The 17,357-nt window shown below is 37.6% G+C and overlaps 1 protein-coding gene across 5 annotated transcripts in view; it reads left to right on the forward strand.

Moving 5' to 3' along the window:
* TRPC4AP (transient receptor potential cation channel subfamily C member 4 associated protein) overlaps positions 1-17,357 on the forward strand; it is a 76,599-nt gene that overhangs the window by 27,163 nt on the left and 32,079 nt on the right. For all 5 annotated transcript variants that reach the window (XM_059898451.1, XM_059898450.1, XM_059898454.1 and 2 more), the window contains exons 4-7: positions 733-790; positions 2,770-2,825; positions 6,946-7,074; positions 15,737-15,944. In XM_059898451.1, the coding sequence (XP_059754434.1) occupies positions 733-790; positions 2,770-2,825; positions 6,946-7,074; positions 15,737-15,944 (451 nt within the window). The remainder of the gene's footprint in view (positions 1-732; positions 791-2,769; positions 2,826-6,945; positions 7,075-15,736; positions 15,945-17,357) is intronic.

The raw sequence follows: 17,357 nt of genomic DNA on the forward strand, positions 1-17,357 counted from the left end.
TTATTGAAAGTGGGGTATTATCCAGCTGTTATTTTTGAATTGTCTCCTTCAGTTCTGTCAGCTTTTGCTTCATGTATTTTGAGGTTCTGTCGTTAGATGCATATATGTTTATAATTGTTATATCGTCCCAATGGATTGACCCTTTTATCATTATAAACTGTCCTTTGTTTCAACAGAATGGGTTTTTAAATGCATATTTATTGTAAACAGTTTAAACAAAATTATGTGTTATATTAAAAGTATGTAAAATGAAAAATGAATGCATATACTCCCCAGCCCCCTGTAGAAATCAGTATTAACAGTTTATGGTATACCTTTTGTGATTCTTTTTATAAACTTACGTTTATAAAAAGAACACAAATATTCTAAAGCAAAAGAGGAATCATAGTGAAAATGTTCTGCAGCTTTTAAAAAATTAAAGCCACGTTGGACTCCAGAGATTAACTAATCTAACATTCTTATTTTTAAAAATGAGAGCTGAGGCCATGGAGGGACACTGACTTGCCCGAGTTTACATGGGGAATAGGTGGCTGAGCTGCAACTAGAACCCAGGTTTCCTGACTCTTGGTACAGTGCTCATTTCCTTGAACTTCACTGCCTTCTGCCTGTGTTGGGAACAAGAGGGTCTTGCAGTACCCTGACAGATATTTGGGCCATGAGTTGTCATGGCAAAGATTGTTTTGTAAGCTGTGCTTTGAATTTTGAAGGTTTTATCCAATTTTTTTTTTATAGCTCCTTGTAGAAATTCTTATGAGGCCTACAATCTCTATTCGGGGACAGAAACTGAAAAGTAAGTATACTTATCAGCCACTGGTACTCATTTCCTAACCTGCTGTTATGATGGTAATTCCCAGGAGTTTCTCTTCTTTCCCTTCCTAACTCTTAACAATGAAGACATGCCTTAACATTCGGCTGTAGGACACTCTCCGCCCCTAACTAAGCAGCTCTCTTTATTTTATACTTAGTAGAAATATAAGTCTAGTGCTTTAAAAGAAAAAGTGTGAAAACTACTGGGCTAAAAGAATTGCATCTTTGTAGTTTCTAATAGTCCTTGGTTTCAGCTTTTATGTTTTCTTTGCAAATTCTTATTTCTCATATACTTAATTGAGAGAGTAAGGAAAAGCCTGGTAAGATCATTTGTTTTATTTTTTAAAATTATTGTCTTGTTTTTGTTGTTATAAAAGTGATATAAGCTCTTTGTGAAAAGTTCAGTCATTACCAGAATGTGTATGGTAAAAAGTCAAAGTGTTTAAGGTAGCATATTATTTCTTGGACTGGGTGGTAGGTATATGGGTATTATTCTATTATTATTCTCTATAACTTACACATGTTGCAAATATTATTTTTAGGTAGTCAGTTGATAATTTAAAAAAATGAGTAAGTACACTTACTTTGGCATTAAAAGCCAGAGATCAGTTAACATCTGATGAATGCTCTACTACAAATACCACTTTTTTTTTTAATTAAAAAAATTTTCCCCCCAACATCAACATGACATACTATGTAAGGCCTTGTTTTTATGTGTAGTAGTGGTTAAGAGAATTCATACTCATCTTTTATGTCGCAGCTTTGTATCCTATCTGAATTGGTCTTCACGTCTTCTACCCTCATAGCAGGTAGCATCTTGTAGTTACTTGTTGGTGTACTTATTTATTCTCTCTTCTCCCACCAGATTTATAAGTTCCATGAGGCTTTGTCTTTTTTTTTTTTTTTTTTCACTAACCACTGTATATTCTTTATCTGCTCTAGAGTGGATGCTGAATAAATATTTGATGAATGAGTGAATTCCAGTTCCCTTTGAAAATGAAAGGTCTAGAAGTACTGAGATATACTGATTTGGTGTTCCAGCCCTCTCTGAAGTCATGAAATAAATAAACCAAAAAGCCCCCATAGGTTGAAAAGTGGTGATGAGGGATACAGGACATCTGCATTGTCTCAAGATTATGTCAGATAACCCTTCTGGTCAAGCTAGCTTGGCAGGGCTGCCCACTGGGATCTTGGAGGGAAGCCTAACATTTTAGAGTTTGTGGCAGCGTAGGAATGAATGGAAACAGTTTGTTTTTAAAAGTAAAATTAATGCCAAACAAAACACTTTATCCATGGTTCATACTCAATTATCATCTCCCAGTTTTGAGGACTTGGAAATTTAGTTTCCTTTTTGTTGTACTCTCCTGTTCCTGCTCACAGGGAAGTAACTAGTTCTTTATTGGTACCCAACATAAATAACAACAGAACAAAACACGTTGAGTCTGTAGTAAAAATGACATCCTTGTTTGCTGCTAGTAGAATTTTCAGTGGAAATTAATAGCAACAATCCAATTACTTTGGATTCTCGTAATTCTGCTTTTGGAAATGTATCTTAGGGAACCAGTTCAACACAAGCATGAAAGGACTGTATGTCATGTTGTTTATTTCTAGTCTATTTAAATAGCAAGATTTTAAAAACCCTGGATATAATTCTAATCAAGCTATAAAGGGAACATGGCTTGCTAAGTGATAACACCACAACAGGTTGAAATTATGAAGACTATGGAACATAATAAGCATAATAGTATATCAAACCAAAAAGCAGTATACAAATTGGTTTGTAGGCTCTGATGCGGGCACCATGAAACTCTTTGGTAAATAAGGACTGGAAGGAGGTATGCTAAAAGGAAAATAATCATCTTGGAGGGGATTATGAGGAACAATTCTATGTTCAAAAATTTAATTCTGTTACATTATCCTTCCAATGAGAAAAATAACCAGTTATTCCCCTTTCACTTTCAGTAAGTGATGAAATGTCCAAGGACTGTTTGAGCATCTTGTATAATACCTGTGTCTGTGTAAGTATCCCTGCCACCGGGGCCTCATTTTTCTCCCTACCACGTCTGCAGTGCTTGAGGAGGGAAGATTTGAATGGGGGTGGTAGACATGACAGCTATCTTCAGACATTGGAGAATTGGACTTATATGTGCCTGAGAACCATAACCAACAGGTAGAAATTATGGATGGCAAAATTTCATAGTAATTGAGCCATGGCTGCTTCAGCAGGTACTGAACTCCTCTAGCCCTGGAGGTGTCCAAGCAGGGACTGAACAAAAAACTTGTTAAATGGATGCAAGCATTGAAAGAGTGCCTGTGACCTTTTAGGATTCCTTTAAACCCTGTTGTGCCTACTCCTTCGTTTTTAGTGTTAGAAAAGAAAACAAGAACCAGAAGACCCACCATGTGTTGATCAGGACACCCAACTAAGTTGATCACTGAGTGGGAAATAATGGTGAATAAAAGAAGCAATTTGGTGGAAAGAGCATAGCACTTAGTGCTAGAACTTGGTTTGGGGTTCTAGCTCTTGGCTTCATGCTTATTCTCCTCCCTGTGCTTTAATTTCTTATCTTAGTAGAGTGTAGTTGGTAATCATACATCATAGGGTTGTTGTGGGATTTAAATGAGATGATAGATGTGAAAGCACTTTGTAAAGCAATATACAAATGTTAATTTTGTAAGACCCAGTACCTGTCTTTTGGGAACATATGTGGTAAACTGTAAAGAGTGAATCAAATACAGCAGAATGAAACAAATGCTATTGTAGAAGTGAAACTTCTATGCAATGAAAACACAAAGGAACATTTAATTCCATTTCATTTCTTGCCTCATTCAAAAATAGATTTCGGGCATCTTTAGGAGTATGTAAGATCTACCAATATTATAAATTTAGAAGTAGGTATCCAGGAATTGGGCTGAACATAAAATCATTTGTACTACGGATGGGGTACAAATTTGGGTTTAAGCCCATATCGTATATTAACGCATATATGTGGAACCTAGAAAAATGGTACAGATGAACCGGTTTGCAGGGCAGAAATAGAGACACAGATGTAGAGAACAAACATATGGACACCAAGGGGGGAAAGTGGCGGGCGGGGTGGTGGTGGTGGGATGAATTGGGAGATTGGGATTGACATGTATACACTAATATGTGTAAAATGGATAACTAATAAGAACCTGCTGTATAAAAAATAAAATAAAATTCAAAAATTCAAAAAATAAATAAAACAGAAGCAATATTGTAACAAATTCAATAAACACTTTAAAAATGGTCCACATCAAAAAAAAAAAAGAATAATGCTACTATGAACATTTGTTCATATGTGTAAACTTGACTGAGCTAAGGGATGCCCAGATAGCTGGTTAAACATTTTTTTTCTGGGCGTGTCTGTGAGGGTGTCTCTGGAAGAGATTAGCATTTGTATCAGTAGATGCCCTCACCAATGTGGGTGACCACCATCCAATCCATTGAGGCCCTGAATAGAGCAAAAAGGTGGAGGTTGGGCGAATTCACTCTCTGCCAGAGCTGAGACATCCGTCTTCCCCTGCCTTCGGACTTGGAGTTCCTGGCTCTTGGGCCTTTGGCTCCAACAGGGACTTACACTGTTGGTTCAGATTCTCAGGCCTTTGGTCTCTGACTGAATTTCATCACCAGTTTTCCTGGTTCTCCAACTTGCAGATGGCTTATCAAGGGACTTCTCAGCCTCCATTAAAAAAAAAAAATTTGGATTTAAGCTTCTTAGCAACCAACACAAATAGGGAAATATGTTTCAACACAACACAAAGTTCAACATCCATAACATTGCTATGCAACAGAAATATAACACAAAACACTTAGGTTATTTTATTTTACCTTTAGGAATAACATATTTATTAGTTCAGGATTGATATCTTTTTTTTTTTTTTTTTTTTTTTTTTTGGCTGCGTTGGGTCTTTGTTGCTGTGCGCGGGCTTTCTCTAGTTGCGTTGAGCAGGGGCTACTCTTCGTTGCAGTGCATGGGCTTCTCACTGCGGTGTCTTCTCCTGTTGCAGAGCACAGACTCTAGGTGCATGGGCTTCAGTAGTTGTGGCACATGGGCTCCAGAACGCAGGCTTAGCGGTTCTGGCGTGTGGGCTTAGTTGCTCCGCGGCATGTGGGATCTTCCCGGACCAGGGCTTGAACCCGTGTCCCCAGCATTGGCAGGCGGATTCTTAACCACTGTGCCACGAGGGAAACCCCAGGATTGATATCTTAAGATAAAAATCAGTATCCACAAAAATCTTGACAACATAAATGATAGGCTGTTTGAATAAAAAGAATTGAAAAAGGATAATGTAAAGCTTTGGACATAACTCTAAACAAACAAATAAATTAATGCTGAGGTCCTGAGCAAGGGAGATATGTCTTAGGGACATAAAAATGAAAAATAGTTTAGGGGCCTAAACTGTCAGTAAGTTCAAAAGGATTCAGCAAAAACTATTGTCACCAAAAAGGCTAATGCAATCTTAGTGTAATAAACCTGCACTTTTAGTCACTGATTAGGCTATATATGGTATTTTGTGTTTGCTTCCGTGTATCACATTTTAAAAAGTATAAAAATGTATTATACCAGTCTCTCGAGAATATTAGAGTATAATATAAAAATACTCCAAAAACAAGTGAAATAACCCATCACCCCACCATACTTAGGTTATTTTCAATTTCTTTGTAGCCACGTTTTTTAGAAAGTAAGAAAAGAAGTAGGAAGAAATAGGTGAAGTTAATTTTAATAAAGTATTTTATTTAGCACAGTATATCAAGAATGTTATTCCAACATGTCATCAATATAAGTAATTATTAATGAGATATAATTCCTTTTTTTTGTATTAAGTTTTCAAAATCCAGTGTGTTTTTTACTCTCAGAACACATCTCAGTTCAGACTAGCCACGTTTCAAGTGCTCAATAGCGACATGTAGCTAGTGGCACAGGTAAGCACAGACAGACCCGTGAGATAAAAATAAACTAAATGTTCAGGTAGTGCACAATTTTTCTTGTAAGTAAGGCCAGTAAGAAATTGTTCTGGGCTTCCCTGGTGGCGCGGTGGTTAAGAATCTGCCTGCCAATGCAGGGGACACGGGTTCGAGCCCTGGTCTGGGAAGATCCCACATGCCACGGAGCGACTAAGCCCGTGAGCCACAACTACTGAGCCTGCGCGTCTGGAGCCTGTGCTCCGCGATGGGAGAGGCCGCGACGGTGAGAGGCCTGCGCACTGCGATGAAGAGTGGCCCCCGCTTGCCGCAACTGGAGAAAGCCCTCGCACAGAAACGAAGACCCAACACAGCCAAAAATAAAATATAAATAAATTAATTAATTTAAAAAAAATTGTTCTTATAAAAAAAAGATGATATATGTGTGATGTAATGACTCCATCATTGTCAGCTTCCATGTAGTTAATAGTCTTATGAGGCTGTTCGTTCATAATGACACCTAATGTTAATGATATTGCAGCAAAGCACAGTTCAGTTAAAAAAAGGAAGGAAGAGAAAGGAAAGAAAGGGAAGGAAGGAAGGAAAGAAAGAAAAGGAAAGAAAGGGAAAGAAAGAAAAGAAAAGAGAGGGAAAGAAAGAAAAGGAAAGAAAGAAGAAACAAAAACGTAAAGAACATAGGATGATATGGTCCAACTTTGTGCTGATCTGGCTTAAATCCAGGTTAGATGGAAACCTAGGGCTTTTAGAGTTGCAAACACCAGTGCCTCCAAGGATCAGACAGAAAACAAGAAACGTTTGAATTTGCCTGTTTTGGAGTGGGGACTTGTGCAAATTGTGACTAACCTGGAGTAAGCATATCCTATCTGAAGACTTAAAGTCAAAATTTAAAAGGTATTGCTGGCCAAATAAAACTTGGCCTACTGGGTGCTGGCTTGTAGCTCTTGATTTAGATACTAGGCAGATACTGGGTTAAAAACCTATGATGGATATTATTTAAAAACTCCTCCCCAGAAAAATACATTTGTACACAGTGTTTTATATATAGTTTTAGGGAATTAAGGGCTCAGCTAACAATTCCTGATGTAGCGTGGAATTGCTTTTCCAGTGTCTGGAATGGATATTTTGCCCTTCATATTTTATTTTGGGGTTATAACCTATTCTGCTTTTTCTCCTCTTCTCCCTTGCGATAGACGGAAGGGGTTACAAAGCGTTTGGCAGAAAAGAATGACTTTGTGATCTTCCTGTTTACACTGATGACGAGTAAGAAGACATTCTTACAAACAGCAACCCTCATTGAAGATATTTTGGGTGTTAAAAAGGTGAGCTGTGTCCTCTAGCAGGTGAATGACCAGGTGGAGGAGAGTGCCTCAGACAGTTGGATTCTCAAACCTGAATAATGTACAGAACTCCTTTAAAGAAAAACTCTGCCATACTCCTAGTGTTAAAATTATTTTTTTTTGTTACTTAAATATATTCACTAGGTTATACTCCTTATACTAATAGGTCTTAAATGATTATTAAACCTAAACAAATAGATTGAAATCAAACTAATTATAAAACTCAAAAGCTCAGATTGACTTTGTGAATTTAACGTGTTAGCTAATGTTACTTTGCTGAAATCAAATTGTCCCTCAATTATTATGGTGCAAGATCTTTTTAGCATAGCTCCAGTGCTGTATGCTGTATAATAACTCCGTTCTCCTACCACTTTTCTATATTTGAACTGTTGTGATGCTTTCTTGTGATGATGTTTGACTTTCACTTATTATGTTCACCTCTATTTTTTCTCATTAGTTTTCAACAGTTAAAGTTTAATTGACACCAACATAGGAAATAACAAATATGAGCACTGAAATCCTGCCAGTTGGTCATAAGATGGACGTTCAAATGATCCAGAATATGCTTAAAAAAAAAAAAAAAAAACTATGATTGACGTGAAAGCACTAAATTAAATATTTGTCATCGAGAATGCACAGTCCGCGCCCCTCCCCCCCAAACAGATCTATAGACATGTTAGAGAATCACTATATTAGATTTTTGGTGTAATGCTTGTTAGGACCTGGCTTACTTCCCCCAGTCCTTGTCCCATGCCTCCACGTCAGTTGCACGTTTGCAGATTTCTTCCTTTTACTACTGAGGAGGTAGGAGCAGCCTCTTAGATTTTCTGTTGCAGTGAAAAGAGTACCCATGTGCATTGTGGTGACCCCAGCTTTCATTTCTGTTTCTGCTGCACTTTCCCCAGGCTCTGCTTGTTATTGCCCAGGCAGAAGATGCACAAGTGACCCATTGTCTGTAGGAATACATTGGAGATGTGTGCAGGTCCCAGACAGACCCTTTGTGCCCTTTGATGAAAAGGCTTTGTTATTTTTCCAATAATTGTATGCACCAGTGTGTGAGAAGGGGCTTCCAGGGCGGAAACTCCAGACTCCCTGGCAGTCTTGGCATAAGACTCTAGGATTGCTCCTTCATAACTTTTCCTGCTTGTCCCTCATGCCCTCTCCCTCCCTCTCATACCTTTCTGTGTTGCCAAAAATAGTGATGAGTTCTGCTAGACATTACGGGTACCTTAGTGCAGTTTGAAAGGGGGATAGACACCATAAGAAAGTGGGAACACAAGCCACAAACTGGGAAAAGATGTTTGCAACCCATGCAACTAACAAAAGATTGGTATTCAGAATTTATCATGGGGAATTCCCTAGTGGTCCAGGCTTCCACTGCAGGGAGCATGGGTTCGATGCTTGGTCAGGGAACTAAGATCCCACATGTAGTGTGGCACGGCCAACAAACAAACAAAAACAACAACCAAAAAAACCCCCAAAACAACAACAGAATTTATCATGAATTCTTGTGAATCAGCAAGGAGAAGATAGACGGCCCAGTAGAAAAATGGGCAATGATAGGAGCAAGCATTTTACAGAGGAGAAACAAATGATCCATAAAAAGAAGATGCTTAACTTCATTGATAATCAGGAAAATGCAAATAAGACCACAGTGACAGAGCTCGAGAATGTGTATCACTGGAAACACTTACATTACTGCTGATACCTTTTTATAAAATCAGCAGAATATATCTATTTTGTTTTCTAGTTGAATGTGGGCATACCCTGTGACCCAGCACCTAAGGAAGCACTGACCTGAGGGCCGAGGCATCAGTATTGTGGCCTGGGTAACCTGTAACCTATGCCCAGGCACACTCGTGGGGAAGCTCAATTCCAGAACAGTGATTCTTAGAAATAAAAACACTAAATTGAAGCCAAGAGGGTGTGAAATGAATTCTGTGGATCTACCAGCTAAATATAAAAGATCAAAATGTATTGTGTAAGGGTATTGTTTAAGTTTTTGTTTCATATTTATACACATACATTCACCTGTGTATGTTTACTGTGTTGTGATGGAAAATTTATTTTTTATTCTTGGACATTGTCGGAATGGTTTGGAAGCCACTGCCTCAGAAAAACTTCTGCACATGTGCATCAAGAAACACATAAGAAAGGTTATAGCATTATTGGTTAAGGGCAAAAAACTGAAACCAGGTCTCTGATCCGTCAACAGGAAAATGGATAAATGTCCTCTATTCACACAATGGGATATTATACAATGAATGTTGCTATAGGCAACAACGTAGCTAAATCATAGAAATTATTGATAGAAGTCAGTTGCAGAAGATTGTATATAGTATATCTTTTTTTAAAATAGATCTTTATTGGAGTATAATTGCTTCATAATACTGTGTTAGTTTCTGCTGTACTCCAAAGTGAATCAGCCATATGCATACATATGTCCCCATATCCCCTCCCTCTTGCGTCTCCCTCCCATCCTCCCTATCCCACCCTCTAGGTCATCGCAAAGCACCCAGCTGATCTCCCTGTGCTATGCTGCTGCTTCCCACTAGCTAATTCTTTTACATTCGGTAGTGTATATGTGTCGATGCTACTCTCACTTTGCCCCAGCTTCCCCCTCCCACCCCATGTCCTCAGGTCCATTCTCTATGCCTACATCTTTATTCCTGCCCTGCAACTAGGTTCATCAGTACCATTTTTTTTTTTTTAGATTCATTAGCATACGGTATTTGTTTTTCTGACTGACTTCACTCTGTATGACAGACTGTAGGTCCATCCACCTCACTACAAACAACTCAATTTTGTTTCTTTTTATGGCTGAGTAATATTCAGTTGTATATATGTGCCACATCTTCTTTATCCATTCATCTGTCGATGGACATTTAGCTTGGTTCCATGTCTTGGCTATTTTATTTTTATTTATTTATTATTATTATTATTATTATTTTTTTTTTTTATTATTATTATTTTTAAAAATAAATTTATTTATTTTTGGCTCCATTGGGTCTTTGTTGTGGTGTGCGGGCTTCTCATTGTGGTGGCTTCTCTTTGTTGCGGAGCACGGGCTCTAGGCACGCGGGCTTCAGTAGTTGTGGCACGCAGGCTCAGTCGTTGTGGCTCGCGGGCTCTAGAGTGCAGGCTCAGTAGTTGTGGCGCACGGGTTTCGCTGCTCCGCGGCATGTGGGATCTTCCCAGACCAGGGCTCGAACCCGCGTCGCCTGCATTGGCAGGTGGATTCTTAACCACTGTGCCACCAGGGAGGTCCTTGGCTATTTTAAATAGTGCTGCAGTGAACATTGTGGTACATGTCTCTTTTTGAATTATGGTTTTCTCAGGGTATATGCCCAGTAGTGGGATTGCTGGGTCATACGGTAGTTCTATTTTTAGTTTTTTAAGGAACCTCCATACTGTTTTCCATAGTGGTTGTATCAATTTACATTCCCACCAGTAGTGCAGGAGGGTTCCCTTTTCACCACACCCTTTCCAGCATTTATTGTTTCTAGATTTTTTGATAATGGCCATTCTGTCTGGCATGAGGTGATACCTCACTGTAGTTTTGATTTGCATTTCTCTAATAATTAGTGATGTTGAGCGTCTTTTCATGTGCCTTTTGGCCATCTGTATGTCTTCCTTGGTGAAATGTCTATTTAGGTCTTCCACCCATGTTTTAATTCCACCCATTTTTAAATTTTTCAATAATTTAAAATTGCAAATATTTTCTCCCATTCTGAGGGTTGTCTTTTTGTCTTGTTTATGGTTTCCTTTGCTGTGCAAAAGCTTTTAAGCTTAATTAAGTCCCATTTGTTTATTTTTGTTTTTATTTCCGTTACTCTAGGAGGTGGGTCAAAAAAGATCTTGCTGTGGTTTATGTCAAAGAGTGTTTTTCCTGTGTTTTCCTCAAAGAGTTTTATAGTGTCTGGTCTTACATTTAAGTCTTTAATCCATTTGGAGTTTATTTTTGTGTATGGTGTTAGGGAGTGTTCGAATTTCTTTCTTTTACATGTAGCTGTCCAGTTTTCCCAGCACCATTTATTGAAGGGGCTGTCTTTTCTCCATTGTATGTTCTTGCCTCCTTGGTTGTAAATTAGGTGACCATAGGTGTGTGGGTTTATCTCCGGGCAGTCTATCCTGTACCATTGATCTGTATTTCTGTTTTTGTGCCAGTACCATACTGTCTTGATTACTGTAGCTTTGTGGTATACTTTGAAGCCAGGGACCCTGATTCCTCCAACTCCGTTTTTCTTTCTCAAGAATGCTTTGGCTGTTCGGGGTCTTTTGTGTTTCCATACGAATTGTAACATTTTTTGTTCTAATTCTGTGAAGAATGCCATTGGTAGTTTGATAGGGATTGCATTGAATCTGTAGATTGCTTTGGGTAGTATAGTCATTTTCACAATATTGATTCTTCCAATCCAAGAACAATAGTATATTTCTCCATCTGTTTATGTCATCTTTGATTTCTTTCATCAGTGTTTTATAGTTTTCTGAGTACAAGTCTTTCTCCTTATGCAGGTTTATTCCTAGGTATTTTATTCTTTTTATTTCAATGGTAAATGGGAGTGTTTCCTTAATTTCTCTTTCTGATTTTTCATTGTAGGTGTCTAGGAATGCCAGAGATTTCTGTGCATTAATTTTGTATCCTTCAACCTTACCAGATTCATTGATTAGTTCTAGTAGTCTTCTGGTGGCATCTTTAGGATTTTCTGTGGATAGTGTCATGTCATCTGCAAACAGTGACATCTTTACTTCTTCTTTTCCAATTTGTATTCCTTTTATTTCTTTTTCTTCTCTGATTGCCATGGCTAGGACTTCCAAAACTATGTTGAATAAGAGTGGCGAGAGTGGACATCCTTGTCTTGTTCCTGATCTTTGTGGAAATGCTTTCAGTTTTTCACCATTGAGAATGATGCTTGCTATGGGTTTGTCATATATGGCTTTTATTATGTTGAGGTAGGTTCCCTCTATGCCCATTTTCTGGAGAGTTTTTATCATAAATGGGTGTTGAATTTTGTCAAAAACTTTTTCTGCATCTATTGAGATGATCATATGGTTTTTATTTCTTAATTTGTTAATGTGGTGTATCACATTGATTGATTTGCGTATGTTGAAGAATCCTTGCATCCCTGGGATAAATCCCACTTAATCATGGTGTATGATCCTTTTAATGTGCTGTTGGATTCCGTTTGCTAGTATTTTGTTCAGGATTTTTGCATCTATGTTCATCAGTGATATTGGTCTATAATTTTCTTTTTTTGTGATGTCTTTTTCTGGTTTTGGTATCAGGATGATGGTGGTTTCATAGAATGAATTTGGGAGTGTTTCTCCCTCTGCAATTTTTTTGGAAGTATTTGAGAAGGATCAGTGTTAGCTCTGCTCTAAATGTTTGATAGAATTCACCTGTGAAGCCATCTGATCCTGGACTTTTGTTTGTTGGAAGAGTTTTAATCACAGTTTCAATTTCATTACTTGTCATATGTCTGTTTATATTTTCTAATTCTTCCTGGTTCAGTCTTGGAAAATTTTACCTTTCCAAGAATTTGTCCATTTCTATGTGGTTATCCATTTTATTGGCATATAGTTGTTTGTAGTAGTTTGTAGTAGTCTCTTATAATCCTTTGTGTTTCTGCAGTGTCAGTTGTGATTTCTCCTTTTTCATTTCCAATTTTATTGATTTGCGTCCTCTCCCTTTTTTTCTTGATGAATCTGGCTATGGGTTTATCAGTTTTGTTTATCTTCTCAAAAAAACAGCTTTTTTTTTTTGACTGGTCTAAATACATAAATTTATTTTCCCCCTTACCTTCCTTTCTTTGGGAAAAGGAAAAAGGAAACATTACTCTGTCTACTCAGAGAGCAAGGAGAACAGCAGAACAGATGAAGGGGGACTGAACTTATAGACTCTTCTACCCGCTTCTGTTCTCTCTCAGCCTGTATGTTGTCCTTATAGGTGAGTGAGAGATGTTAGGATTTCAGCATGCTGCTCCTTAACTGGAATGGGGCAAGAAATGCTCCAGCTGTTTTAATCAGTGACGTTTATTAACATGTTTCAAATGGCCAAAGTGTGTAGCCAGCACAATACCCAAAGCAATTAGATCATTCCTTTTTAAGACCAAGAAACTTTCTCTTGGTTTGATCTACTCCAAAATACCAAATACATAGATTTAGGAATAAACTCAAATAAATTGTAATTTACTTTCACCCAAAATTACACATCCTCTACCTAAGGACAAAGTCACTGCTCTTGTAAAGATACTGAGGGGAAGGGGAGTAGCTCAAATGAGCCTGTAATTTAAAATCACAACCAGAGAAGAAACACTTCAAGCACAATGGGGACATTCCATTGAAGAGCCACATTCATTTGGAATGTTTGCTTTGAAAACAACTCTTCTGGGGAATAAAGAACCAGCTTTTAGTTTTTTTGATCTTTGCTATTGTTTTCTTCATTTCTATTTCATTTATTTCTGCTCTGGTCTTTATGATTTCTTTCCTTCTACTGACTTTGGGTTTTCTTTGTTCTTTCTCTAGTTGTTTTAAGTGTAGGGTTAGATTGTTTATTTGAGATTTTTCTTGTTTCTTGATGTGAGATTGAATTGCTGTAAACATCCCTCTTAGAACTGCTTTTGCTGTGTCCCATAGCTTTTGGGTCCTTGTGTTTTCATTGTCATTTGTTTCTATGTATTTTTTTATTTCTTCTTTGATTTCTTCAGTGATCTCTTGGTTATTTAGTAGGGCACTGTTTAGCCTCCATGTGTATAGTATATCATTTTTACAAAGTTCAAAAATAGGCAAACTCAAATCATACAAAGCTTTTTTTTAATGAAAAAGCAATACTAAACAAAATTCAGGATAGTGGTTACCTCTGGCAGAGAGAAAGGGAGATGTGATAGGAAAGGCACACATAGCTATTCACTTTGTTATGCTTTATAACATATGTTGTATCAAGTATTAAATAAAAATTAAAATATAACACAAAGAAGTGGGCCTGGAAGGTGGGGGGGGACCTGGTTTGCAACCCATACACTGAGTTGGACAGGGCTAAAGGAACAGATGAGCTGAAAGTCCCAGTTTCCAATAATAACAATAGCTAACATTTGTGTACTGGGAAGGCAAAGGTGGAAGAAGCTGCTCCCAAATACCCCCTCCACAGCCATCCAGAAATAGGAGTGAGATTCACAAGGGCTTCTAGGAATCATTCACTGGTTCAGTACACATTTACTGAGACCTTCACTACCAGGGTCTATGCACTGAGGCTCTGGAGAGGAGGTAAGACACACTCCTGCCTCAAGGCAGTGTCAGTTTATTTGGGAAATTAGATGCAGGCACAGATAATTACAAGATCATGTTATAGTGCAGTGATAGAGAAATACCCAATCCAGTGGAAGTTAAGTACATTAGTGGGATGAAGGGTAGCAGGTATTATCTGAGGAATGTAAAGATGTTTCAGAAGGAGAGAAGATCATGTGATGTACAACATTTGGGATATTAAGGGAGAAAGAAAATGAGAATATAACCAAATAACAAAAAGCATTTCATAAAATTCAGTACTCATTCATGATAAAAGCTAGGAATAGAAAGAAAATTCCTTAACTTGGTATTGGGTATCTGTTAAAACTTATAGCAAACATCAAACTAAACCTGAAACTTTGGAAGTATTTCTAATAAGGAAAAAGAGGAGAGGGTCTGCTATCACTTACTCTAGATAATTGGTTACATGGGCATGTACACAAGGAGACACCTATAGGAATGTTCATTGCAACACTGTTTAATAGTGAAAAATTATAGTCCACCTAAACATACACATATTTAAAAAGGAGAATGATTGAATAAATTGTGAATTAAAACAATGAGAAATGATTGAAGTAGACTTACTTGTATCAGTGTAGTTGAATCTCATTGTTGACCGTGAAGTATCATTCACACTGCATGCAGAACAAAACCATGTATTTTTGTTTTATTTTTTATTGAGGTATAATTGATTTACAGTATTATATTAGTTTCAGGTATACAACATAGTGATTCAAAAGTTTTATAGGTTTTACTCCATTTAAAGTTATAAAATATTGGCTGTGTTCCCTGTGCTCTACAATATATGCTTGTAGCTTATTTATTTTATACGTAGTAGTTTGTGAACAATACCATATATTTTTTGTGGAAATATTTGTAAGTGTGAAAACATGTAGAAATAATAAACAGAGTTCAAAATAATGATTACATCTGGGGGGCAAATGAAGTGAATGCAACTAGGTAGGGATACACAAGGACCTTCAGCTATATTTGAAATATTTTACGTCTTGAAAACATCTATGGCAATTTCTGATTGATAAAACTTGAGTGGTAGGCTTTTTTTTTTAGGCAAAATGGGGCATATGAGCAAAGGTGGAGATTAAGAATAGTGACCCTCAAAGGGTTTAATCCTCAAACCAATCCTATGAGGTAGATTAGATTAGTCCCATTTGACAGAAGAGCAGACAAAGACTTAGGTTCCATGACTTACCTAAGGTTGTGCAGCTGCGAATTGTGGAGCTGGGGTTTGAACCTAAGTGGTCTAGCTACCAAGCCCCATTCTTAGGGGAATGCAAAAGAGCAGCACATTCAATCTCAAATGAACTGAGCATGGGGATTGTTTTATTTGTGTCTTTTGTAGGAAATGATCCGACTAGATGAAGTCCCCAATCTGAGTTCCTTAGTATCCAATTTCGATCAGCAGCAGCTTGCTAATTTCTGCCGGATTCTGGCTGTCACCATTTCAGAGATGGATACAGGGAATGATGACAAGCATACGCTTCTGGCCAAAAATGCTCAGCAGAAGAAGAGCTTGAGCTTGGGGCCTTCTGCAGCTGAAATCAACCAAGGTAAAGTCTCTAAGTTGTCAGAATTTTGACATTGTAGTTCTGAGGTCCCTTCCTAAATCATCTAGCTCTTTCAGTATTTCTAGAGATTTGATCCATGTTAGGGCTCCTTGGGTCCACTTAGGGTATGTAAAATTTATATCTATGTATCTCTTCATTATTTTGGGGGACCAGGTCCATAGCCATCAGACTTTTTAATAGATCCAGAACCTCAAAAAAGTTAAGCACCATTATTTATCAGAATTAAAATTACATACCTTTTCTTCCACTGAGCCTTTTCTGGGCCTTTATCCTATATGATAGATATAGATATAGATATATGAGATAGATATATGAAATATATAGAGAGAGAGAGAGGGAGAGAGAGAGAGATACAGTCATACATCAGAGATGGGAGTTGGGTACCAGTATTTGCGACACTGCGATAAAGCGCATATTGCAATGGAGTCGCACAAACTTTTTGGTTTCCGAGTGCATATAAAAGTTATGGTTACACTATATCGTAGTCTATTATGTGCAATAGCATTACGTCTAAAAAATGTACATACTTTAATTAAAAAATACTTTATTGCTTAAAGAGGTACCCATCATCTGAGCCTTCAGAGAGTCATAAATAATCTCTTTGCCTCCATGTTGATGGCTGCTGACTCACCAGGGTGGTGGTTGCTGAAGCTTGGGTGGCTGCGGCGATGTCTTAAAATAAGACAGCAGTGAAGTCTGCCACATTCATTGACTCCTGCTTTCATGAACGATTTCTCTGTAGCAGGCAATGCTGTTTGATAGCATTTTACTCACAGTAGAACTTCTTTCAGAATTAGAGACCGTCTTCTCAAACCCTGCTGCTGTTTTATCAACTAAGTTTATATAATATTCTAAATCCTTTGTCATTTCAACAATCTTTTTTTATTGCAGTATAGTTGATTTACAGTGTTGTGTTAGTTTCTGCTTTCCAGCAAAGTAATTCAGTTATATATATATGTATACATTCTTTTTTACAGTCTTTTCCATTATGATTTATCACAGGGTATTGAATATAGTTCCCTGTGCTATACAGTAGGACCTTATTGTTTATCCATTCTATATATAATAGTTTGCAACTGCTAATCCCCAACTCCCGAACCATCCCTCTCCCACCGCCCCTCCCCCTTGATTGTTGATTGCATCAACAGTCTTCCCAGCATCTTTGCCAGGAGTAGATTCTATCTCAAGAAGCCCTTTCTTTGTTCATCCATACTCTTCATCTGTTAAAGTTTTGTCATAAGATTGCATCAATTCAGTCCCACCTTCAAGCTCCACTTCTAATTCTGTTTCTCTTCCTGTTTCCACCACATCTGCAGTTACTTCCTCCACTGAAGTCTTGAACCCCTCAAAGTCATCCATGAGGGTTGGAATGAACTTTGTCCAAATTCCTGTTAA

Source organism: Balaenoptera ricei, chromosome 15 (genome assembly GCF_028023285.1).
Source record: "Balaenoptera ricei isolate mBalRic1 chromosome 15, mBalRic1.hap2, whole genome shotgun sequence".
NCBI classification, from domain to species: Eukaryota; Metazoa; Chordata; class Mammalia; order Artiodactyla; family Balaenopteridae; genus Balaenoptera; species Balaenoptera ricei.